This window comes from Bos grunniens, chromosome 11 (assembly GCF_055505025.1).
Source record: "Bos grunniens cultivar Pamir isolate PY7600 chromosome 11, Bosgru_T2T1.0, whole genome shotgun sequence".
In the NCBI taxonomy this organism is placed as follows: Eukaryota; Metazoa; Chordata; class Mammalia; order Artiodactyla; family Bovidae; genus Bos; species Bos grunniens.
The window spans coordinates 3,955,945-3,975,387 of record NC_141175.1 but is presented as its reverse complement, the minus strand read 5'-3'; the positions used below and the strand labels follow the sequence as shown (position 1 = coordinate 3,975,387).

The 19,443-nt window shown below is 67.2% G+C and overlaps 1 protein-coding gene across 6 annotated transcripts in view; it reads left to right on the top strand.

The window, feature by feature from the left end:
• Positions 1 to 19,443, top strand: part of GPSM1 (G protein signaling modulator 1) — a 41,262-nt gene that overhangs the window by 15,266 nt on the left and 6,553 nt on the right. For 3 of the 6 annotated variants that reach the window (XM_086324331.1, XM_086324328.1, XM_086324329.1), the window contains 10 exons: positions 3,801 to 4,022; positions 4,815 to 4,950; positions 5,624 to 5,766; positions 5,993 to 6,116; positions 6,506 to 6,621; positions 6,952 to 7,107; positions 8,144 to 8,252; positions 9,225 to 9,348; positions 15,174 to 15,244; positions 15,928 to 16,107. In XM_086324331.1, the coding sequence (XP_086180457.1) occupies positions 3,802 to 4,022; positions 4,815 to 4,950; positions 5,624 to 5,766; positions 5,993 to 6,116; positions 6,506 to 6,621; positions 6,952 to 7,107; positions 8,144 to 8,252; positions 9,225 to 9,348; positions 15,174 to 15,244; positions 15,928 to 16,107 (1,380 nt within the window). In that variant the 5' untranslated portion in view covers position 3,801. Of the gene's footprint in view, positions 1 to 1,874; positions 2,054 to 3,800; positions 4,023 to 4,814; positions 4,951 to 5,623; positions 5,767 to 5,992; positions 6,117 to 6,505; positions 6,622 to 6,951; positions 7,108 to 8,143; positions 8,253 to 9,224; positions 9,349 to 10,770; positions 10,993 to 15,173; positions 15,245 to 15,927; positions 16,108 to 19,443 lie in introns of those variants that run through there. The other 3 variants (XM_086324333.1, XM_086324330.1, XM_086324332.1) reach the window with 3 other exon arrangements.

Here is a 19,443-nt window from a genome sequence, read left to right as displayed (position 1 = left end):
GGGCCCTGAAAGCCCTGGCCAGTCTGGCCCAGGGCCCCAGGGAGCCCCCGTCTCGTGCCCCAGCAGCCTCTGGGTGGACAGGCCTGCTGGAGGCCCTGCCGTCTTGCAGTTAGGCGTCCTGGGCAGTGGACAGGGACAGGCAGGCCGGCTCGGCAGGCCGATACTGAACGGTGGCCTCGGGGCTCCACAGCTCCCGTGCCTCCGCAGCAGACATGGCTCCCACAGATACCTCCAGGCCTGCGGAGGTGGTGTGGGGAGACAGACTTCCAGAGCCTTCTTCACTGAGCCAGGAAGTGGGCCTGGCCAGGGTGGGCGGTCTCGTGGGGGAGGGGAGAGGATGGCCTGCGGTGTGGGTGTTGGGGGGCTGCTACCCCAGGAGGCGGAGGAAGGGCCTGGGGTTGACATGAAGGTGCAGAGTTTGGGGGTTCAGCTTATCGGCAGGAGCTGGGCAAGGAAGACATGGTCCAGGCCCTGTCCTGCCCCTCAGCTGAGCCGTCCCGGGGGTTGACAGAGGCCTCAGGGCCAGGAGGAGGGTGCCCTGTCCTGGACCCCCTGAGAAGCAGGGTCCGGTGCAGACCGGGTTGCGGCTGGCCTCGGTCCTCATCCTCGCACCCTTGATCTACCCGCCCAGCGCCCTCCCAGACACCCCCTGCCCCGGCCAGAGCAGCAGCATCTGCCGACCCTGGTGAGCTGATGCTGGCCTGGGTCAGTATCCCGGGCGGCTTTGCCCCAGGCCTCCCACCGCCACCCCCGCATCCTGTCTCTGCTCAGACACAGGTGGTCTTGGGGGTCAGGGCCCAGCCTGGGTCTCACTGCCCCTGAACCCAGCCTCTCCCTCCCTGTCCCGGGTTCCCTGCTGCAGCCTCACTAGGCCTCCTCCCCGGCCGAGGCCCATGATTGAGATGGGCGAGCGACCTGGCAGGAGGGCCTGCCCATGGTGGGGGGGACAGAGCGCCCAGCAGGGGTAGGCCACTGCGGTGCCCCGAGGGGCCTCGGGCTTCTCCCCGCTGCTCTGCCCAACCGAGCCCTGGGGCTGGGCCTCGGCACTGAGCGCCCCCCACCACCGCTGCTCCTCCAGAGGCTCTGCCCTTTGCCCAGAGAGGGTCTCTCCAGCCTCCTTATCAGCCACGGCGCTGGAGGAACTGGGAGCGCGCTGCCAAGGCGGCCCAGGGGCCGGCAGCTTTCAGGAAAGGTTCTGGGGTGGCTGGAGGGTGTCTGCTCATCTCAAGTCCCAGCCCCGGGCTCCTCCCGGCCCTGCACCCGGGGACACTCGAGGCCTGGAGCTCACTCGACGGTCAGGTGCTGGTCACCCAGCAGCGTCCCGGAGGCTCGGGGGACTAACAGGGTGACCTGGACCCTGTGCCCCCGTTGACCCTGCCGCAGGCCAGGCTGGGCGCGGGGGCGGACATGGCAGGGGTCCAGGAGGACGAAGTGAGGCCAAGTGAAGACCCTGCCCATCCCAGCTCTGGGGGCAGGGGTGGGGGCCACCCGCACTGGGTCCTCGGTGCTCCCACAAACCAACCAGGTGCTCCAGGCTCCTTTGTGCTGTGTGGCCGGATTCTGGCCCCGAACCGGCCACAGGGCTGGGGGGCAGTAAGAGTCTGGGGGTGGGGGGCGCTGGTGCTGTGCACCCCCCCCGGCTGTGTGCCAGCCCCTGAGGGGAGCGTGTGGACAAGCTCCCTCGGGGCTCCCGCCCGCCCGCCCTGCTGACGGTGCTGATCCCAGCTCTGAGCCGCCCTTGATCCTCTGATCCGCCACAGGCCCTGGGAGGCCGCGGAGAACCTGCCAGAGACCTGGGGGGTCCGTGGGAGCCGGCTGCCCTGGGGCCAGGGTGGGGGGCGGGCAGGGGACCCCGCAGCCGGCCGGGGAGGAGGCCCGGAGCTCCCAGCATGCCGGCTGCTGCCCCGGAGGGCCCGCCCGCTGCCCTGAGCTTGGCCGAGAAGGCTGTGTGCAAGGTGGTGTACGGTGCCCCACGCCCGCGCCCGCTGCTGCTGCCCGTGGGCCTGGAGCTGTGGCTGTACGTGCAGAAGATGCGAGACCTTCGGGGGAAGAGGTGCGGCAGGCGGGCACCTGCAGGGGTGGGGGCGGGGCTCCCAGGACCCCCTGCCTGGCGCCTCCCCAGGGGGAGGCCTCCCCCCATTGGCGCTCCCAGAGACGGCCACACACCCTGGCATTGCACCCCTGCGCCCTTGACGCCTAGGCCCAGGGTCCTGCCCGCACCAGAAACCTCTGCTCTGAGCCACTGCTGCCACATGTCTGGGCAGGGAGGGGGCGGCTCCTGTGATCAGATTGGGGCCAGTGCCCGCGGGGCTCTGGAAACGCCCACGTTTTAGACCCTGAGTCCCCGGGAAGGAGAGGGCAGTTGGCTGTGTGGCGAGCAGCTGGGCAGGGATGAGCAGGCCTTAATTAAGGAGCCCCATGCATGGCCCTGGCTGTGGGGGTGCCGCTGCCCGTGGGCAGTGATGTGGCGTCTGGAGGGCAGGGCGCTCGGTGAGGCGGGCGTGTTGTCAGCGGGACACGCTGACGAGTCTGACAGCCGGGTCTCAAGGCCGGGTCCCTGACCTCCAGCTCTCAGAGGCTGCAGGGCTCTGCTTGAGTCTCGGAGAGGCTGGGGTCCCCAGGCGTGGGCCCTGCACCCTCCGGGAGGGGAGGATCAGTGACCCCGATGTGGGGGGCCGCCCGGGGAACGCCTTGAGCCTGTGGGGTGCAGGGCACAGGGCTCGGCTTCTCGGGGGGTTCGCAGCTGTGTCCCAGCCTGTTCTCAAGGCGTCACCTGGTTTTCTCGACGACCCAGGGGCAGCGCGAATGGGCGCTGTGATCTGTCTCAGAGAGGTGTTTGGATAGGGCGGTTGAGAAGCACTGGCCTAGAAAATGTTGCCTGTTTCTTAGGGAAATAACGTTGGCTCCCCCGGTAACTCCTGGTCGTTGCTCAGTCCTAATGAGGCAGGGATGAGCTCGGGGGTGCAGCGGGCTGTTTGGCGAGCACACTTTAAGTTACTCTTCCACAAGCTCTGGCGACACGCAAAGGCGGTGGGAGTAAGGGGACGGGGACAGGTTCTTGAGCTGTCTCCCACCTTTCCGGGGCGCACTTTTGCGGGCTGTCTCAGCGGGGTGGGGCGGCAGGAGTCCCCACCCTCTGTTCAGGCCCCCCACCAAGACTCCTTCTGTGCCTGCCACCCCCCCATCCCCCTCTGGCCCCAGGACAGGACATCGGCTCAGATGCAGCCTTGCCTCCAGAGGTTAGGAGGCTGGCACAGGGACAGCCTAGTTCCCTCCGAGAGCTTGGAGATTGGGCCCCACTCTAGGACGCAGGACAGGGAAGGGGCTGGGATCAGCTCCCACTGATGTGGCCCCGACCATCTCATGACCCCGTGAGCCTCCCGTCCTCAGCGGGCATCAGGGCCCGCCCCAAGCCGCTGTGCCCCTCTGGAGGGTGGCGGGTGGCACCCGGCCCAGGGGCAGCCCCCCCGCCCAGCGGCCAGGAGTCGGGATGGAGGCCGTGTCCTCCGGTTGCAGGGGCGGCTGCAGCTGCACTCATGCCTTCTCCCGGCAGTCTGGGGCCCGGGCTTGGGGATGGGGCGGGTGGGGAAGGGCAGTGAGGCTCTGGCACCGCGAGCCACACAGCGTGCCGGCCTGGGGGTGGGCTCGCCTCCCCACCCAGAGCTGCCTCTGCGCGTTCATCCAAAGGGAGCCGGGCCCCAGCCGTCCGGGGGGCCCCGTCGTGGCGAGGAGGAGCCAGGGCCCCGGCCTGATGGCGTTAAGGGGCCCGCTGGGACCCCTGACCCGTCCTCTCTGACCAGGATGGAGGCCTCGTGCCTAGAGCTGGCCCTGGAGGGTGAGCGGCTGTGCAAGGCGGGCGACTTCAAGGCAGGCGTGGCCTTCTTTGAGGCCGCCGTGCAGGTGGGCACCGAAGACCTGAAGACGCTGAGTGCCATCTACAGCCAGCTGGGCAACGCCTACTTCTACCTGAAAGAGTACGCGCGAGCGCTGGAGTACCACAAGCACGACCTGCTGCTGGCCCGGTGAGCCGGCGTCCCCACCCGCCGCGCGAGTGGCTCGACCCTCGGGGCCCGCCCCCTTGCCGCCCCCGTCCATTCAGCCCCCGGCCCCGCCCCCATTCCCTCCCGCGTGGGGCCCGCCCCCTTTTCGGCCCCGCCCATTCAGGCCCCCGCCCTCCCCGTGCGAGTGGCCTGCCCTTAGGGGCCCGCCCCCTTGCCGGCCCCGCCCATTCAGGCCCCGGCCCCACCCCCACCCGCCTTGTTCGAGTGGCCTGCCCCTGGGGGCCCGCCCCCTTGCCGGCCCCGCCCATTTCAGGCCCCGGCCCCACCCCCGCCCTCCCACACGCCCCCCTTTCCCAGGGGCTCCATTCTCCTCTGGCTTCTAGAGCTTCCCCCCGCCCCGCCCCGCCGCCTGCTGACCCTCCCTGTCCACCCCCCACCCCAGCCCCCAGACCTCCTAGGCGGGGGCTGGGCTTCTCGGTTCCGAGCACCTTGGCCACAGGCCTCCGCCTCCAGCCCTGAGCCCTGCTCTCGGGACCAGCCAGCCGAGGTCGTGTGCGCCAACAGAGCTGCCACAGGGTGAATTCCCATCGCGAGGCTCCCGGTGTTCCCGGCCTTGAAACCGGGTTTTACCAGGGCCTCACCGAGACCTGGCCTGGTGGAGGGTCCATCCTGGGCTTGGCCCGCCCGCCACGGAACCCCTGCCCAGCACCATCCCAGGGACTGCAGGGGTCACCCCGGTCCTCCGAGGCCCTCACGCAGGTCTACGCTGGGCTCAGTCCTCGGTTCAGCCCCTCACTCCATTCTGCCCCCCAGGACCATTGGTGACCGCATGGGGGAGGCCAAGGCCAGTGGGAACCTGGGCAACACGCTCAAGGTGCTGGGCCGCTTTGACGAGGCTGTCGTCTGCTGCCAGCGGCACCTGGACATCGCCCAGGAGCAGGGGGACAAGGTGGGCAGGCAGCGCTGGCCAGGCGCCCCGGCTGGGACTGGGCCCCAGAGGACACCACCCAGGGTCCCGGGCGCCCTAGCTGGGAGGAAGACGGGGGACGGTCCCTGTTCAGAAACAAGGGTGCTTCTGGCTCACGCAGAGGCCGTGGGGCTGAGTCCCGGGCCCCCGTCTTCCACGTCCGCTCCCCTCTCACCGACCTCTCCGCTGAGTCCACCGACAGTGCTTGTCACTGCTGGGCCAGGGGGCAGCGGGGGTGGAAGTGGCTCTGGGAGGAAGCCTGGGCAGAGAGGCTCTGCTGGGCCCCTGACGGCTGCTCAGTGTCCTCCGGTGACCTTGTGGGGTCAGCGTCCCTTCCTCTGTATGGATGACATCACTGCTGTGGGAGGGCTCCACCGCAGAGAGGTCACCGACTCGGCCTGGGCCCCCTTGGAGGTGGCAGAGCCGGAGCCCTTAGTTGGAGTATCAGAGGGGTGACCCGGGAGGGACAGACCCCTCCTCGTGACCCCTACCTTAGTGTCTGGACAAGGTGATGCCCTTGCACTCGTAGCCCCAGGGGCAGGGGGGACCACAAATCAGGCCGTGGGAACACCAGCTGTGTGCGTGCAGGGTCTGGGTGCCCGGCTCCTTGGGACTGCAGCTTTGGAGGCAGCCCCAGTCTCGGTGTCACCCCCAGGTCGGGGAGGCGAGGGCTCTGTACAACATTGGCAATGTGTACCATGCCAAGGGCAAGCAGCTGTCCTGGACTGCCGCACAGGACCCGGGGCACCTGCCGCCTGCCGTCCGCGAGACACTGCGCCGGGCTTCCGAGTTCTATGAGTGAGCAGAGCGGGCGGGGCCCCGGGCGGCCCCCCTCCCCACAGCACCCACCCCTGGCTTCGGCCTGACGGGCCTCGGCGCCCGAAAACGAGTCCTTGAGCTCAGCACTGAGCTGCCCCCATTAGGGGGCATCACCCCTGGGGGCCACGGGCTCAGCATCCTTTGGCCTGGGCGGGCAGCGGGGTGTTGCTGGCAGGGATACGGCTCACACGCACTGGGCCTCCAGGAGGAACCTGTCCCTGGTGAAGGAGCTGGGTGACCGGGCGGCCCAGGGCAGGGCCTATGGCAACCTGGGGAACACCCACTACCTGCTGGGCAGCTTCGCAGAAGCCACGGCCTTCCACAAGGAGGTGAGCGGGGCGGCGGGCTGCCTCCAGCCCCTCACTGGGCAGCTTCCCAGAGGCCATGGCCTTCCACAAGGTGAGCGGGGCGGCGGGCTGCCCCCAGCCCCTTGCTGGGCAGCTTCCCAGAGGCCATGGCTTGCCCAAGGAGGTGAGCAGGGCGGCAGGCTGCCCCCAGCCCCTGGCTCCGCCTGGGCTGGGTACCGGGGCTCCTGGGCAGGGTGGCGGGGCTGCCCCCAGCTCCTTGCTCTCCCTGGGCTGGGTGCCGGGGCTCCTGGGCTGCCCCCTGGGCACGTGGACGTCGGGCTGGCTGTGCCGGGCGGGTGTGCAGCCCTGCCACCGGCGGCGGGTGCCGGGCTGCCCCGTGACCACCCCAGGCCTTGCATCTGCGTCCTCAGCGCCTGGCCATCGCTAAGGAATTTGGAGACAAAGCGGCAGAGAGGAGAGCCTACAGCAACCTGGGCAACGCGCATATCTTTCTGGGGCGCTTTGACGTGGCCGCTGAGTACTACAAGTAGGCAGCTGCCACTGCCCGGCTGGGGAGCGGGTGGGCCGGGGAGGGCACAGGCGAGGGCGCGTGGACACCAGGCCAGGGAGGCGCCCCCCACAAGGCCTGCCCGCCCGGCCTCCCCGGGGCCGTGGGTTGAGGGGGCAGTGCTGTGTTACCCCACAGCGGGGCAGAGAGATGCCCTCGTGGGGTCCTGGGGCTGGATCCGCATCCCCCACCCCTGTCTACCCCTTGGAAGGGGGCTTGGGGAGCGCGAGCAATGCCCCGGCCCCTGACGGAGGGGAATCCTGAACCCCCCTCCGTTCCTGGGTGACTCCTGCTGCCCCACCCCCCCAGGAAGACGCTGCAGCTGTCCCGGCAGCTCAAGGACCAGGCGGTGGAGGCGCAGGCCTGCTACAGCCTGGGCAACACGTACACGCTGCTGCAGGACTACGAGCGTGCAGCGGAGTACCACCTCCGGCACCTGCTCATCGCCCAGGAGCTGGCTGACAGGTGTGCAGCGGGGACGCAGGCGGCGCAGGCCCACGGAGGGCTCCGACCGCCCCCTCGGGCCCCAGGCTGACCACAGCAGCCTGTTGGCTCGCTGGTCTGGGTCTGAGCCCCGCTCTGCCTCTGACCACCAGGAGACCCCCCGGGGCTCAGTCTTCTTCCATAGGTCAGCCGCGCTGCCCACCGGGAGGGAGTGGGGAGACCCCTGGGTGCTGGGCTGGCTGGGCCCCAGTCCGCAGCTCGCTGCCCCCTTGAACAATACCCGCCCCCCTCCAGCCTCCCTCTTTCCACATCTGTGTGCACGTCAGTCTTTGCGGAGACACAGACTGACTGACAAGACCCCTAAGCTCACAGCCGTGCGTGCAGGTCTGGGGGGTAGTGGCTACAGCAAGAAAGCTCAGAGTCCACAGGCCAGAGCCCCTCGTGGCTGGAGGAGAGGAAGGGTCTTCCAAAAAGCTGCCCTGCCAGGAGGCTTCACAAGGGGCTGTGGTTTTACTTTTGGGTGACGATGTCTTGGAGGTAGTCTGAGGCAAGGGCTGTAGGTTGTGAATGTACGTGGAGCCACTGAATCGTGCACTTTACGGGGGTTGAGGTTATATTACTTTTACCTCAATTTAAAAATTAACAAGGACTTTCCTGGTGGCTCAGATGGTAAAGCGTCTGCCTACAATGAGGGAGACCCGGCTTCAATCCCTGGGTTGGGAAGATCTCTGGAGAAGGAAATGGCAATCTACTCCAGTATTCTTGCCTGGAAAATCACATGGATGGAGGAGCATGTTAGGTTACAGTCCATGGGGTCGAGAATCGGACACGATTGAGCCAAGGGAATGAAGTCACTGCTGCCACCAGGGTGAGAGCCTCACCGGCCACCAGGGGGTGGTCAAGGCCACACCTGGACCACCCACCCTCCCCATCCTTCACCACCTCCCAAGGTGGGGACCCTGACCACCTGGAGGCTGGGGGCTCAGGACGGTGGGCCTGAGTGGGCAGGCTGGCGGGCCTGGTGGGCAGACATGGACTCAGTTTCCCTCCCTGGCAGAGTGGGCGAGGGCCGGGCATGCTGGAGCCTGGGGAACGCCTACGTATCCATGGGGAGCCCGGCCCAGGCCCTGACCTTTGCCAAGAAGCACCTGGAGATCTCCCAGGAGGTGAGCCGGGCCTGCCCTGCCCTCAGCCCTGAGTCTGCCCTTCGCCAGCGTTGAAGCCCTCCCCCAGCCGCTCCTGACATTGCCTCTGTGTGCCCTGAACTTTTTCCTGGCGGTCGCCATCTCCTGTGAAGGGGCCCCGGCACCCCGTGAGGGGCCTGATGGCCCCTCCTTTCCTGCAGCCAGATGGTCAGGAGGGGGCAGCGGGGGCCCGTTCTCGCCCCTCCGAGTGTTAGTGTTGCCTTTGGAAAGCCACTCTCCGCTGCTCCTGTCCCTGATGGAGCTGCGCCAGGCTGGGCCGCGGCACTCCTGCGCCCAACAGCCGAGTGGAAGTCACCTGCCAGGGGCAGTCCCGGGCATGAAGGCACGGCCACCCTGTGGGGAGGGTCTTTCCCTGGGACCGCTCAACCAGGCACCTTCCTAGGGAAGTGAGCCTGTCCACCCAGGCCCTCCCACTGTGACCAGGGTCGCCCCTGGGTCGGTGGGCACGGGTGGGCCCTGGCTCCCGGCCGGCCCCTCCTCGCCTCACCCCTCCCGCTCCTCGGCCCCCACCCCTCCCCTGGGAAGCAGCCCCAGGCGCAGAGCCAGGTCCCCTCCCTCCCCAGTGCTGCCCAAACCCACCACCGCCCTGTGTCCAGGGGCGAGCAAGGCCCTCAGGTGCCCAGGAGGTGGGGGGCGGGCAGGGGAGCTCAGGTCAGGGGAGGGCCTGGCTGGGGGGGCCCTGGAGCTGCACTCGGGCCCCCCGCCTGCCCTTCCTGTGTCCTGCTTCCGGGTAAGCACGAGGCCTCCCTGCCACGAGGGTGCTCGCCAGGGCTCTCGGGGATGCGGGGCTGAGAAAGGCCACCAGCTCACGGGAAGGCTCCTGTACGTACCCCGGGAGACCAAGCCTCTGGGTGCGGGGGGCCCGGTGCCCTTGGAGCCCTGGGGTGGTGGCGGTCCCATGGGGGCCCACTGACCCAGCCCCCCTGGCTGCAGATCGGGGACCGCAGCGGGGAGCTCACGGCCCGCATGAACGTGGCGCAGCTGCAGCTGGCTCTGGGCCGGCTGGCCAGCCCGGCGGCCGCGGAGAAGCCAGACCTGGCCGGCTATGAGGCCCAAGGTGAGTTACGGGCCAGAGTGGGAGGTCCCATGCCTTCTGCCCCAGGCTCTGACCTCAGCTCAGGTGCAGGGGCCTGGGAGGGCAGGGATTGGCGGGCTGGCCACCAGCAGTCGGTAGGCACTGGCTCACGCTGGGGGGCTCGGTGGGGTCTACCCCCAGACTGCAGAACGTTTAACGGAGCTGCCAGGTTAGGGACGGGGTCCCTCAGAAGGTGTTGAGCCCCTGTGCCCAGGGGGCGTCAGCCTTTGACGGAACCTGCCTGTTCTGGAGCTCACAGTTGGGGGTGGGTGAAATGATAGGGTGCTGGGGGCAAGGTGGATCCAGAGATGGAAAGTGGTGACAGACAGACAGGGTCCCTGCGGGGCAAGGGGGCCCGGGGCTGGTCCTTTCTGCCTCTGGGGCAGCGAGGGCCTGGGGTCACCCTGAGTGAGCCCCCCAGGTTTATCACCAGGGCAGGTATGAGGACAGGGAGGGGGGCTGGGCCTGGGGGAGGGCTTCTTGTAGGGACAGCGGGGTCGGGGCTGCTGGAAGGAGGGAGGGGGGCTCAACCGGCCAGAGGCCTGGTGCCAATCAGCTGAGGCTGGCTGATCGCTGTAGAGCCTGTAATCTCACTGGTGGGCTCGCCCCGTGTGGGTCAGTGACACTTCTCCAGGTAGATAGATTAGAAAGTGTGTGTTGGGGGGTCAGGAAGGGGAGGGGGGAGGGGAGAGGCAGGGGGAGGGGTGGCCCCATGCTCCTCTCACACTGCAGGGGGTGTGGGGCGGGAGCTGGACAGGCAGTTAGCCGTCCTCTCCCGTCCAGCTCACGGAGTCCCCCACCCGTGGCTCTCAAGTTTCCGGGGAGTCCAGCCCTGAGTCCCTCATGGCTGGGCTCCCTGGGGGCCCGCCTGCCCCGGCCTCCAAAGCCCCCTGGCCCGTCTGGCTGCCGTGTCGGGTCTCTGGGGCTCTGGGCTGTAACACTGGCGGGTTTGTGACAGTGGCCAGTCTGGAAGCCGGGGGCACACGTCACCCTCTGCGATGGAAGGGAAGCAGCAGAAGCTCTGGGACCCTCCGCCGCCCTCATTCTGGGGGCACTGTGGCCCCTGAGGGTGGGATGCAGTATGGCCCCCCCTTCCTCTCGCTCCCCACCCCATCCCAACCTGTGCACGCTGACATCTTCTCCGCAGGCGAGGTCTCCGGAGAGTGGCAGCTCTGTCCAGAGCCCCCTGGCATGCCTGCTCTATGGGACCGCCCTCTGGGAACCCCAGCAGCGGGTGGGGGCAGGGCCAGGCCCAGCATCTGGAAGGACTCCCCCGGAGGCACGGCCCAGCGGCCGTCTGCTCTCCTGGTGTTTTCCTTCTCCTCCAGGCGGGCAGAGGAGAGGGGGCCGCGGGGTGGGGCGGGAACAAGGCGGCCTCTGTCCTCCCCGCGCCTGCTCTTCTGCATAGCCCAGGGCCAGATCCTTCCCCGCCAGGGCCCCCGGAAGCCTCCTCCCCCAAGGCCGCCAGCGCCCGGCTGCCAGCAGACGCTGGATGAGGCTGTCCTCTCGGGAGGACGGCAGCAGGGCCCAGGCCTGCAGAGGCAGATCTGGGGGCCCGGGGATGCCGCTGCTGGAGGCAGGCCAGCACCCTGAGTCTAGGCAGCCCCGGAGGATACCCCGGGTCCGGTGAGCCTGGCAGGGGTGCGGGGGCCGTGGCAGCGCTGTCTGCAGGAGTGGCATCGTTTGTTCATTTATTCGTTCACCGGTTCATTCCGGGGCATGCTGAGCGCCGGCGGTGGTCTGGCCCAGTTTCCGGAAAGCTGGGAGACTGTCTTCTGGGAACTGTCTTGGGCATGGGGAGTGTTGGGGGGGTACAGCTGCAAACCCAGAGCTTGGTAGTGAGGGGAGGTGTAACCAGCCCTGGTGGAGGGGCGTCCTCCCAGGAGGAGGGTCGGGGGGACCGGCCACAGCCCTTGTGGTGGGCATGGCCTCGTGACACCGGCGAGGCCCGTGGTGGTGCCAGGCCTGGTGGTCACTGGCCGGCTGGGGGCCAGGCCTCAGGGCCTTTCCTCCCTGCCTTGATGAAGCCCGGGGCACTGTGCAGCTGCAGGACCCAGGGTCAGCTGGGTTCAGTGCACGTGACCCTCACGGCCCTCGCTGCCCCCACCCCAGCAAAGAGGTCCCAGAGCCAGTCTGGGTGGGCGGGGCCACCTCCTTGCCGCCGGTGCCCCTGGTCAGGGTCTGTCCTCCCCAGGTGCCTGGTGTGCCCACCCCTGCCCATTCCAGTAGGGCGCCCGGGGGGCGGGGCGTGCCAGACAGTTTCCTGCACCCCTGGCGGCATGGTTGGTGCACAGGATGAGGGAGTCAGTCCCGAGCCCTGGGGAGCTGCCCGCCCGCCCCCTCTGCGGGACGCCCATCCGCCCCGCTGCCCCAGCTTGTGCCCACCACAGTCCCTTCACCCTTTGGGCCCTGCTCGGGGTGCCCTGGCCCCAGAACCCCTGGAGTCCCTGGACACCACGCCTAGCCATTTCTGGAGGTGGGGGTGTATGTTGGTGTCATGTCTGAGTGAGTGCTTAGGCTGCGGGCTCTGGCCCTGGCTGACCAGGTAACCTCGCTGAGCCACCGTGTCCACGTCTGAGAAGCAGGCCGGCTGGTCATCCCGGGAAGGTGGCTGGGTGGGGACAAGGGCATGTCTCACGTCCTGGGAGGCTGAAGACCAGCCCTCTGTCCGTCTGTGCGTTCAGCTAGTGGCCTGCAGCCCACCCAGGCTCCCGTGATGGACAGACCAGGGCTGTGGGGCCACGGGTGCCCACCTGTCCCCATGTCTGTTTCCTCTCCGGCTCCTCTCAGCCTGGCCCTCCTGCCCTATCAACTGCCCCATGCAGGCCCGCCTGTGGCCTGATGGCCCATCCTGGCTCTGGCTCCCCGCCCTGGGGCTCTGTGGCCTTCTCCAGGCTGTTGCCTTGTTTTGAGCCCACGTGTCCACGTCCTGGTCCATGGCCGGGACCTTCTTTGTTGGGGACGGCCCAGAGGGGACAGCGCGTGAAGCTGCCCACGGCCCCACACAGTAGGCGCTCAGTAAATGCTTGCTACCTGTTCCATTCTTAAAGTACCTACTATGTGCCGGGTTCTCTCCGAGTCTGAGGGCCGCAGCGGCGATAAAAAGTGACGCGTGCAGAAAGCCAGTCATGTTACAGGTGCTTTGGGGCTGGCTAGGGATCTGGGGTGGGGCGGGGGTAGCCGTAAACACAGCAGTAGGTGAGCCACGCAGAGGCCGCTGTCACGGCCAGCTCGAGCCTCGTAAGAAAGCCCACACACAGGGTGGCCTGCTGGCGGACACTTACTTCTCAGGGTTCTGGGGGTTGGGCGTCCAGCAGTAGGGTGTCCATGTGGTGGGGTCCTGTGGGGGGCCTTGTCCTGCATCGCAGACGGGTAGGGGTGGGGCTGAGAGTGTGGAGGGGGTGTGCCCCCCGAGGGCCTCTCTGTCTTCTGTGAGCCTCAGTTACCCTCATCACCTCCCAGGCCCCACCCCCTGGACCATTGGCTAGGAGTCTGGGGTTTCAGCATATGAAATCTGGGGGACCCAGACTTTCAATCTGTACACAACATTTAAGTGAAGACGTGAAGGAGGGCAGGGAGGGTGCCTGGAGCTCAGGGAGGAACCACAGCCTGGGTGAGGGAACAGCCGTGCAAAGGCCCCGCAGCAGGGGAGGGGGCGGGGGCCTTGTGGACTGTGTATGAGTCCCACCCCCATAGCTGGGGTGTCCCGCAGGGTCCCACAAGCAGGAAGACCCAGCCCAGAACTCGGGCACCTCTCGGGCCCTGGCATGGAGGAGGGACCATGGGGCAGGGCTGGGAGGGCGGTTCCGGGCGGACTCCGAAGGTGGAGCCGCCAGGAGCGGGGAGTGGACGCAAGGACGGAGCAGGATCCCTGGGCTGGGCAGCTAAAAGGCCCGCGAGTTGGAACAAGGTGTGTCGAGATGCCCAGTAGGGACAGAAACGAGGGTGAGGGGCTCAGACTGGGTGGTGGTGGGCGGTCCTCGGGAAGTTTCCAGGCCCGACCCCTGGGTGGGCAGGGCAGGAAGGCAGCCAGCGGCGCCTGAATGTCCCCAGTCAGGGCCGGCTCAGCCCTAGGACCGTTGGAAGTGCCGGGTTCAGAATGCACTGTGCAGACAGAGGGTGCATTTAGCCCGGCCCAGCCGGAGGGCCCTCCGCCTGTCGTCCACATGGGCCATGGAGGGGCCCGCCCTGGAGCCGGGTGCGGCTCAGAGGGGCCGTTGGTGGTGGGGGCCAGGGCGGGACAGGAGCAGCCGTGCGGGGCTGGGGCCCGGCGTCCAGGTTGGGGAAGCCTCGTGGGGCCTCGAGGGGGTCGGGTGAGGGCAGCTGAGAGGAGGCTCTGCCGGCTGGGGTGAGTAGGCGCCATGGGACAGGGGTCCCTCTGGCTCTGTTCACTCCCTGTGTGGGCGTGATGGGCAGCCGGGGTCCCCTCTTTCTGCTCCTGTCCTTCAGCCGTGGGCCGAGGCTATGCCCCTCTGGCTCGGTGCCTGGCAGAGGCCCACCGGCCGGCTGCCGTTTTCCACGGGGGCAGCAGCAGGCCTGGCCTGACCATGGGGGCTGGGCAGCAGGGCTGGGGGCTGGCAGCCGGCCTGGTCCTAGGCCTGCGGACACCTTGGCACGGCTGGTCGGGCTGCGGCAGCCACTCCCTCCCCAGCTCTGGGACGGTGGCCACAGATGCTCCTCCAAGGACCCCTGGTGTCCCCAGCCTGGCCGGCATGTTACTCGGCCTTTGGGGAGCGGAGGGTGGGGCATGGGGGTAGCTTCTTCCAGCCCTGGGGGCCAGGGCGGGGAGGAGGGCACGGCAGTCCAGCCGCCGCCTCCAGCTGCTTTGGGACGCCTGCCGCATCCTCGTGAGGCTCCGGACATTCCGTTTGTTCAGTCTGGACTGGTCTGGATGACTGGCCGCCAGAATCGGCTCCCCTCTGCGTACCGTGTCCCCCACGGTGGGTGCAATTGCGGGAGCCAGGCCCAGGCTTGGGGGCGGGGGTGCCAGGCTGGGGGCTCCCGCCCTGCCCTCCGTGGCCATGAGCCGTGGCGTGCACGCCTGGCCGCAACGAGGGGCTGGACGGCGCGGCCTCTGAGTCTAGCTCCCCTCGCCTCGCCACAGGTGTCCGCAGGGCAGCTCAGCCTCACAGGGAGCCGGGTGCTGTGGGGCTCGGAGGGCAGCCCACCACGTCATGACTGCGGCTCAGTGGGCATCTGAGACGGCTCCCCTGCACGGGGGTGGGCAACATGCTGGCCCGCCCGTCTGACCGTGGAAGGGGAGGAGGGCGCCCAGCTCCACAGGGTGTTAACAGGTCCAAGGCCAGAGACGGGACCCCCAGAGTGTCCACCACCACCCGAGGCCTTGCTTGCCCCTCGCCCTGCACTTCCTGGGCTTGTCCAGCCGGGCCCTCAGAGGCGTGCTTGCTCAGCCCCCCCGGGAGGACCTGGGCTTTCTGCCGTGTGGGCAGGGTGCAGGATGCGGGAGCCACAGAGCGGAGGCTGAGGCCTGCGGCCGTGCAGACGCAGGAAGGGCGTCCTGGGGAGGGAACAGCGGACGCAAAGGCCGGTGGGGAAGAGCCAGGCCCAGGACTCGGTGGGAAACTGGAGCGTGGGATGGGCCGGCGAGCCAGACTCTGCCTGGCCCCTGTGCGGTCAGCGCCCTCTGGACACCCGGGTACTTGTCCAGGCGGGGCACAGAGGTTGTGTGGACATTGCGCTGGCCCCCACGTGGGTTAGGAGGTGGGAGCTGGTGGTCCCTGGCCCCCAGACTGGCTGATCTCGAAGCCTGGACCTGCTGCCAGCTGACCGGGCCTGCTCTCTTGCAGGGGCCAGACCCAAGAGGACGCAGAGGCTGAGCGCGGAGACCTGGGACCTGCTGAGACTACCCCTGGAGCGGGTGAGTAGGGACCTGTGGCCGCTGAGGGACAGGGCGTGACCAGCCTGGGGGTGTGTGTTGAGCTTATAAACACTCGCTGGGACTCATGCCCGCATCTGGTCCTCGCCAAGGGAGACCGATGTGCCCTCTGCGGCTCAGGACCCTGCACGGGCCCCCCCTGCCCAGAGAGGCCCCCGGAGGCCCCATGGCTTCCATGGGCTCCCTTCACCCTCCCCTTGGTCCGGCCAGCAAGGCTCGACACCCCCCAGGGTCAAACCACGGTCCTTAAATGTGGCAGAACCCCCACGGCCTGGCCAGCCCCCATCCCTGTCTGCTCGGGTGGAACAGTGGGCCCTGGCGCTCTGGACCCCCCCAGGGGAGGGTGCTGTGTGGCCCTGGAGCCATGGCCTGCTGTCTCGGAGCCTCTGGTTCCCACAGTGTACTGGACGCTGGTCTCCATTGCAGACAAGGCTCAGGGCCGCCCACGGTCACCCAGCATTCAGCCTGGGAAGGTGGACATTTGAGGGGGGAATCTGAGCTCCTGCAGCACCGCCCTGCCTCTCCCTGCCTGCCGGCCACCCAGGCCCCTCGTGTTATCTTCCCTCGGGCACCTGAGTGTCTCCGCCTGGGTCGGCGACCCTCTGCATCCCGTGCTGGGGAGTGCTGCTTCGAACCACTGGCCATGCCCAGCCTTGCCCCCTCAGGAGCAAAATGGAGACAGCCACCACGCGGGGGACTGGCGGGGGCCCAGCAGGGACTTGCTCCCTCTCCCCGTGAGGAGCAGGAAGTACCAAGAAGGGCCCGACACGGCTGAGAGGAGGCCGCGGGAGGGCAGCCATTCCCCGCTGGACAGCGCAGACGTCCGGGTGCAGCTGCCTCGCACGGTAGGTGACCCCTCCCCGGGCGCTGGTGGGGGGCTCCACCGCCCACCCTGCCCCGCCCGCCTGGAGGCCAGGCCGGGGTCTCTCCAGGGGCTGAGGTCGTGGGTCTTTGCTGACCCCTGGCTCCTGGTGGACAAAGGTCCTGCTGAAAGGCCAGGGCATTCAGTGCAGTGTTGACTCACTGGCCGGAAGGAGGCCTCACTGCAGGGACTGCAGGCAGCCCAGGAAGGGTCTGCAGGACAGCTCAGGGTGCCGCTCAGGTCCTCAGGCCTAGTCAGCAGCCCCGTCCTGGGGACACAGTGTGCAGAGATGAATGGACGGGCCAGGTGATGGGGTAGGCAGACAGACGGGTGATGGGGGAGGCAGACAGACGGGGGCGCAGGGGGAGGGGCGGGCTTCTTGCTGCTGAGCAGGCGTTCCACTGTGCCCAGGCGCCTAGCTGGCCTCTCCAGGGCCTCAGGGTCTGGTCAAGGTGCAGGGGGCACAGAGGGGCACATGCCCCGATGCGTGCGGGTTCAGAGGTCAGCCTGGAGCCCTCCCCCCTTGCAGAACCTCTGGGTCCAAATCTCTGAGAATTAGTCTAAAAATAGTTCTTTCAGGGGCTTAGTCAGCACCTCCCAGCCTCCGCAGGCCGTGGGTGCTGTGTTGGGTATTCTTAGATGCTTTGCACCCATCTTCCCACGAGCCTGGGGTGGCCTCCGCTGACCCTATCTCACCCCAGCCCCACTGGACGGCTGGCGGATGGCCAGAGTTTGTGTCCGTGGAGTGGGATGAGGGAAGGGTGTGGGGCTGGGGAAGGTGCTGGGACTCCTGCTTGGGGCTCCATTGGGCCCCAGATGAGAGGGCCTGCTTGCTGCTGATGCTGCCCATGGGAAAGGGGCCGGCCCTGGCCCTCCCCTCGGCCCCTGGGGCCCAGGCTGTGCAAGGATGTTGTCCCCAGCGCAGCAGCGACTTCGGGGTCTGACTAGGTGGTCTGAGAGGACTGAGTATTTGTCCTGGGACAGGGGTTTGGGAGCAGGGCCGTGTCAGCCCTGAAGGTTGGGGGCATCTTGGAGTGGCCCAGCCAGAGAGAGCTGGGCAGGGCAGGACTTGGCCAGGGTGCCGGGGAGCCACAGTGGGCTCAGGAGCAGGAAGGCCTGGCCTCTGCTCATTGCCCCACTGCCTGGCTTCACCCAGGACTGTGCGTGCCAGCTGATGGCTGTCCGTGCTGTGAGACGGGGGCTGAGTGGGGGGCAGAGCCTGCGCCCCAGCTGCTTAGCAGCACCCCCCGCCCCTGCAGCAGGAAGTGCAGAGACTAGTCTGACTCGCGAACCCTCAGCCACACCTGCCTCCCTGCACAAGGGCAGTTTTGGAAGGCGTCCCCAGGAGGCACCTGAGCCAAAGCCGTAAACCCCACCCTCCCTTGTGGGGCCCCTGAGCCTCGGGCCCCGAAGGCAGGATCTGAGGAGGTGGGCACAGGCCGCCCAGACACAGCCCAGCCGACCTGCCTGTCCACTGGTCCAGCCGCTCCGCACGCCTGCAGTCCGGGGATCCCTTCTGCCAGACAGGTGGTCGCCGAGGGGCAGGGTGTCACGGGTGCCCGTTCACCGCAGCCCTGGAGGGGACCTGAGCCCCTGGGAGGGAAGGAGATGGCTTGAGGGCTTCCAGCGGGGAATGGTGGGCTGGGGTTTCTCAGGATCGGCCCCTGACACCCCTAGGCGGGGCCCTGTAGAGGAGAAGGTGGGGCTGCAGGCCGAGTCGGTGCCCCTGAAGAAAGATCCCACGACTCGGAGTTCAGAGCCTGGCTTCTTGGGCTGGAGGCCTGGACCCCGATAGGCTGAGCCTCGTGTCCAGCAGGCACCTAAAAAGAGGCAGCCTCGGAGGGCCAGTCCCCGCAGCAGCTCTGAGCCCTCGGTGGAGGGGGCTGGACAGAGGGGCCCAGGAAGGCGCTCTGGTGTGCCCATCCCATCCTCGCCTCTCCTGTGGGGCTCGCAGCTGCCTCCCCAAGAGACCTTGGGTGGTCAACCCCAGGCCAGGCGGACACTGACCCCAGAGTCCTCCAAAAGCAGAAAGGGACGCTTCCTGGGGCAGCTGGAGGCCCAGGAGTCTGCTCTGGCTGAGGGGTCTTAGTCTGAGGCCAGGCAGAGGTCGAGGGGTCTGCTGCATTGGGAGGCGACTGTGCAGGGGGCCCCCAAAGCCCAGGACAGGGAAGGACCCCACCCTCTGTCTCCTCCCCACGCTGGGCCAGCTCAGGCAGGAAGCAGGGGCTGCTGTCCGCGGGAAGGTGCTCCCCAGACAGGTCCCACCCCTACCCCGCTGCAGTGACCGCCCGAGGCTCCAAGCTCAGGGAGATCCATCTCTGAGTGTTTACAGAGAGTATGTGTGTGTGTGTATGTGTGCGCGCGCGATCCAACTCTGAGTGTTTACAGAGAGTATGTGTGTGTGTGTATGCATGCTCGCAATCCATCTCTGAGTGTTTACAGAGAGTGCGTGTGTGTGTGTGTGTGCGCGATCCAACTCTGTTGACAGTGTGTGTGTGCATGTGTGTGCACGTGCGTGTGGTCCATTTCTGAGTGTTTACAGAGAGAGAGTGTGTGTGTGTGTGCGCGCGATCCAACTCTGAGTGTTTACAGAGTGTGTGTGTGTGCGTGCGTGCATGCCCCATCTCTGAGTGTTTACAGTGTGCACGTGTGTGTGTGTGCGCACATGCACGCGCTCCATCTCTGAGTGTTTACAGAGAGTGTGTGTGTGTGTGTGCTCACAATCCATCTCTGAGTGTTTACAGAAAGTGTGCGTGTGTGTGTGTGCACACGCGATCCATCTGAGTGTTTACAGAGAGTGTGCGTGTGTGTGTGTGCGCACATGCACACGATCCATCTCTGAGTGTTTACAGAAAGTGTGCGTGTGTGTGTGTGCACGCACGTGATCCATCTCTGAGTGTTTACAGAGAGTGTGCGTGTGTGTGTGTTTGTGCACACGCGCATGCCCCATCTGAGTGTTTATAGAAAGTGTGCATGTGTGTGTGTGTGTGTGTGTGCGCGCACATGGACGTGATCCATCTCTGAGTGTTTACAGAAAGTGTGTGTGTGTGCGCGCGCACGTGATTCATCTCTGTTTACAGAGAGTGTGCATGTGTGTGTGTGTGCACGGGATCCATCTCTGAGTGTTTACAGAAAGTGTGCGTGTGTGTGTGTGTGTGTCCACATGATCCATCTCTGTTTACAGAAAGTGTGCGTGTATGTGTGTGTGCATGGGATCCATCGCTGAGTGTTTACAGAAACTGTGCGTGTGTGTGTGTGTGTGCACGCAATCCATCTCTGAGTGTTTACAGAAAGTGTGCGTGTGTGTGTGTGTGTGTGC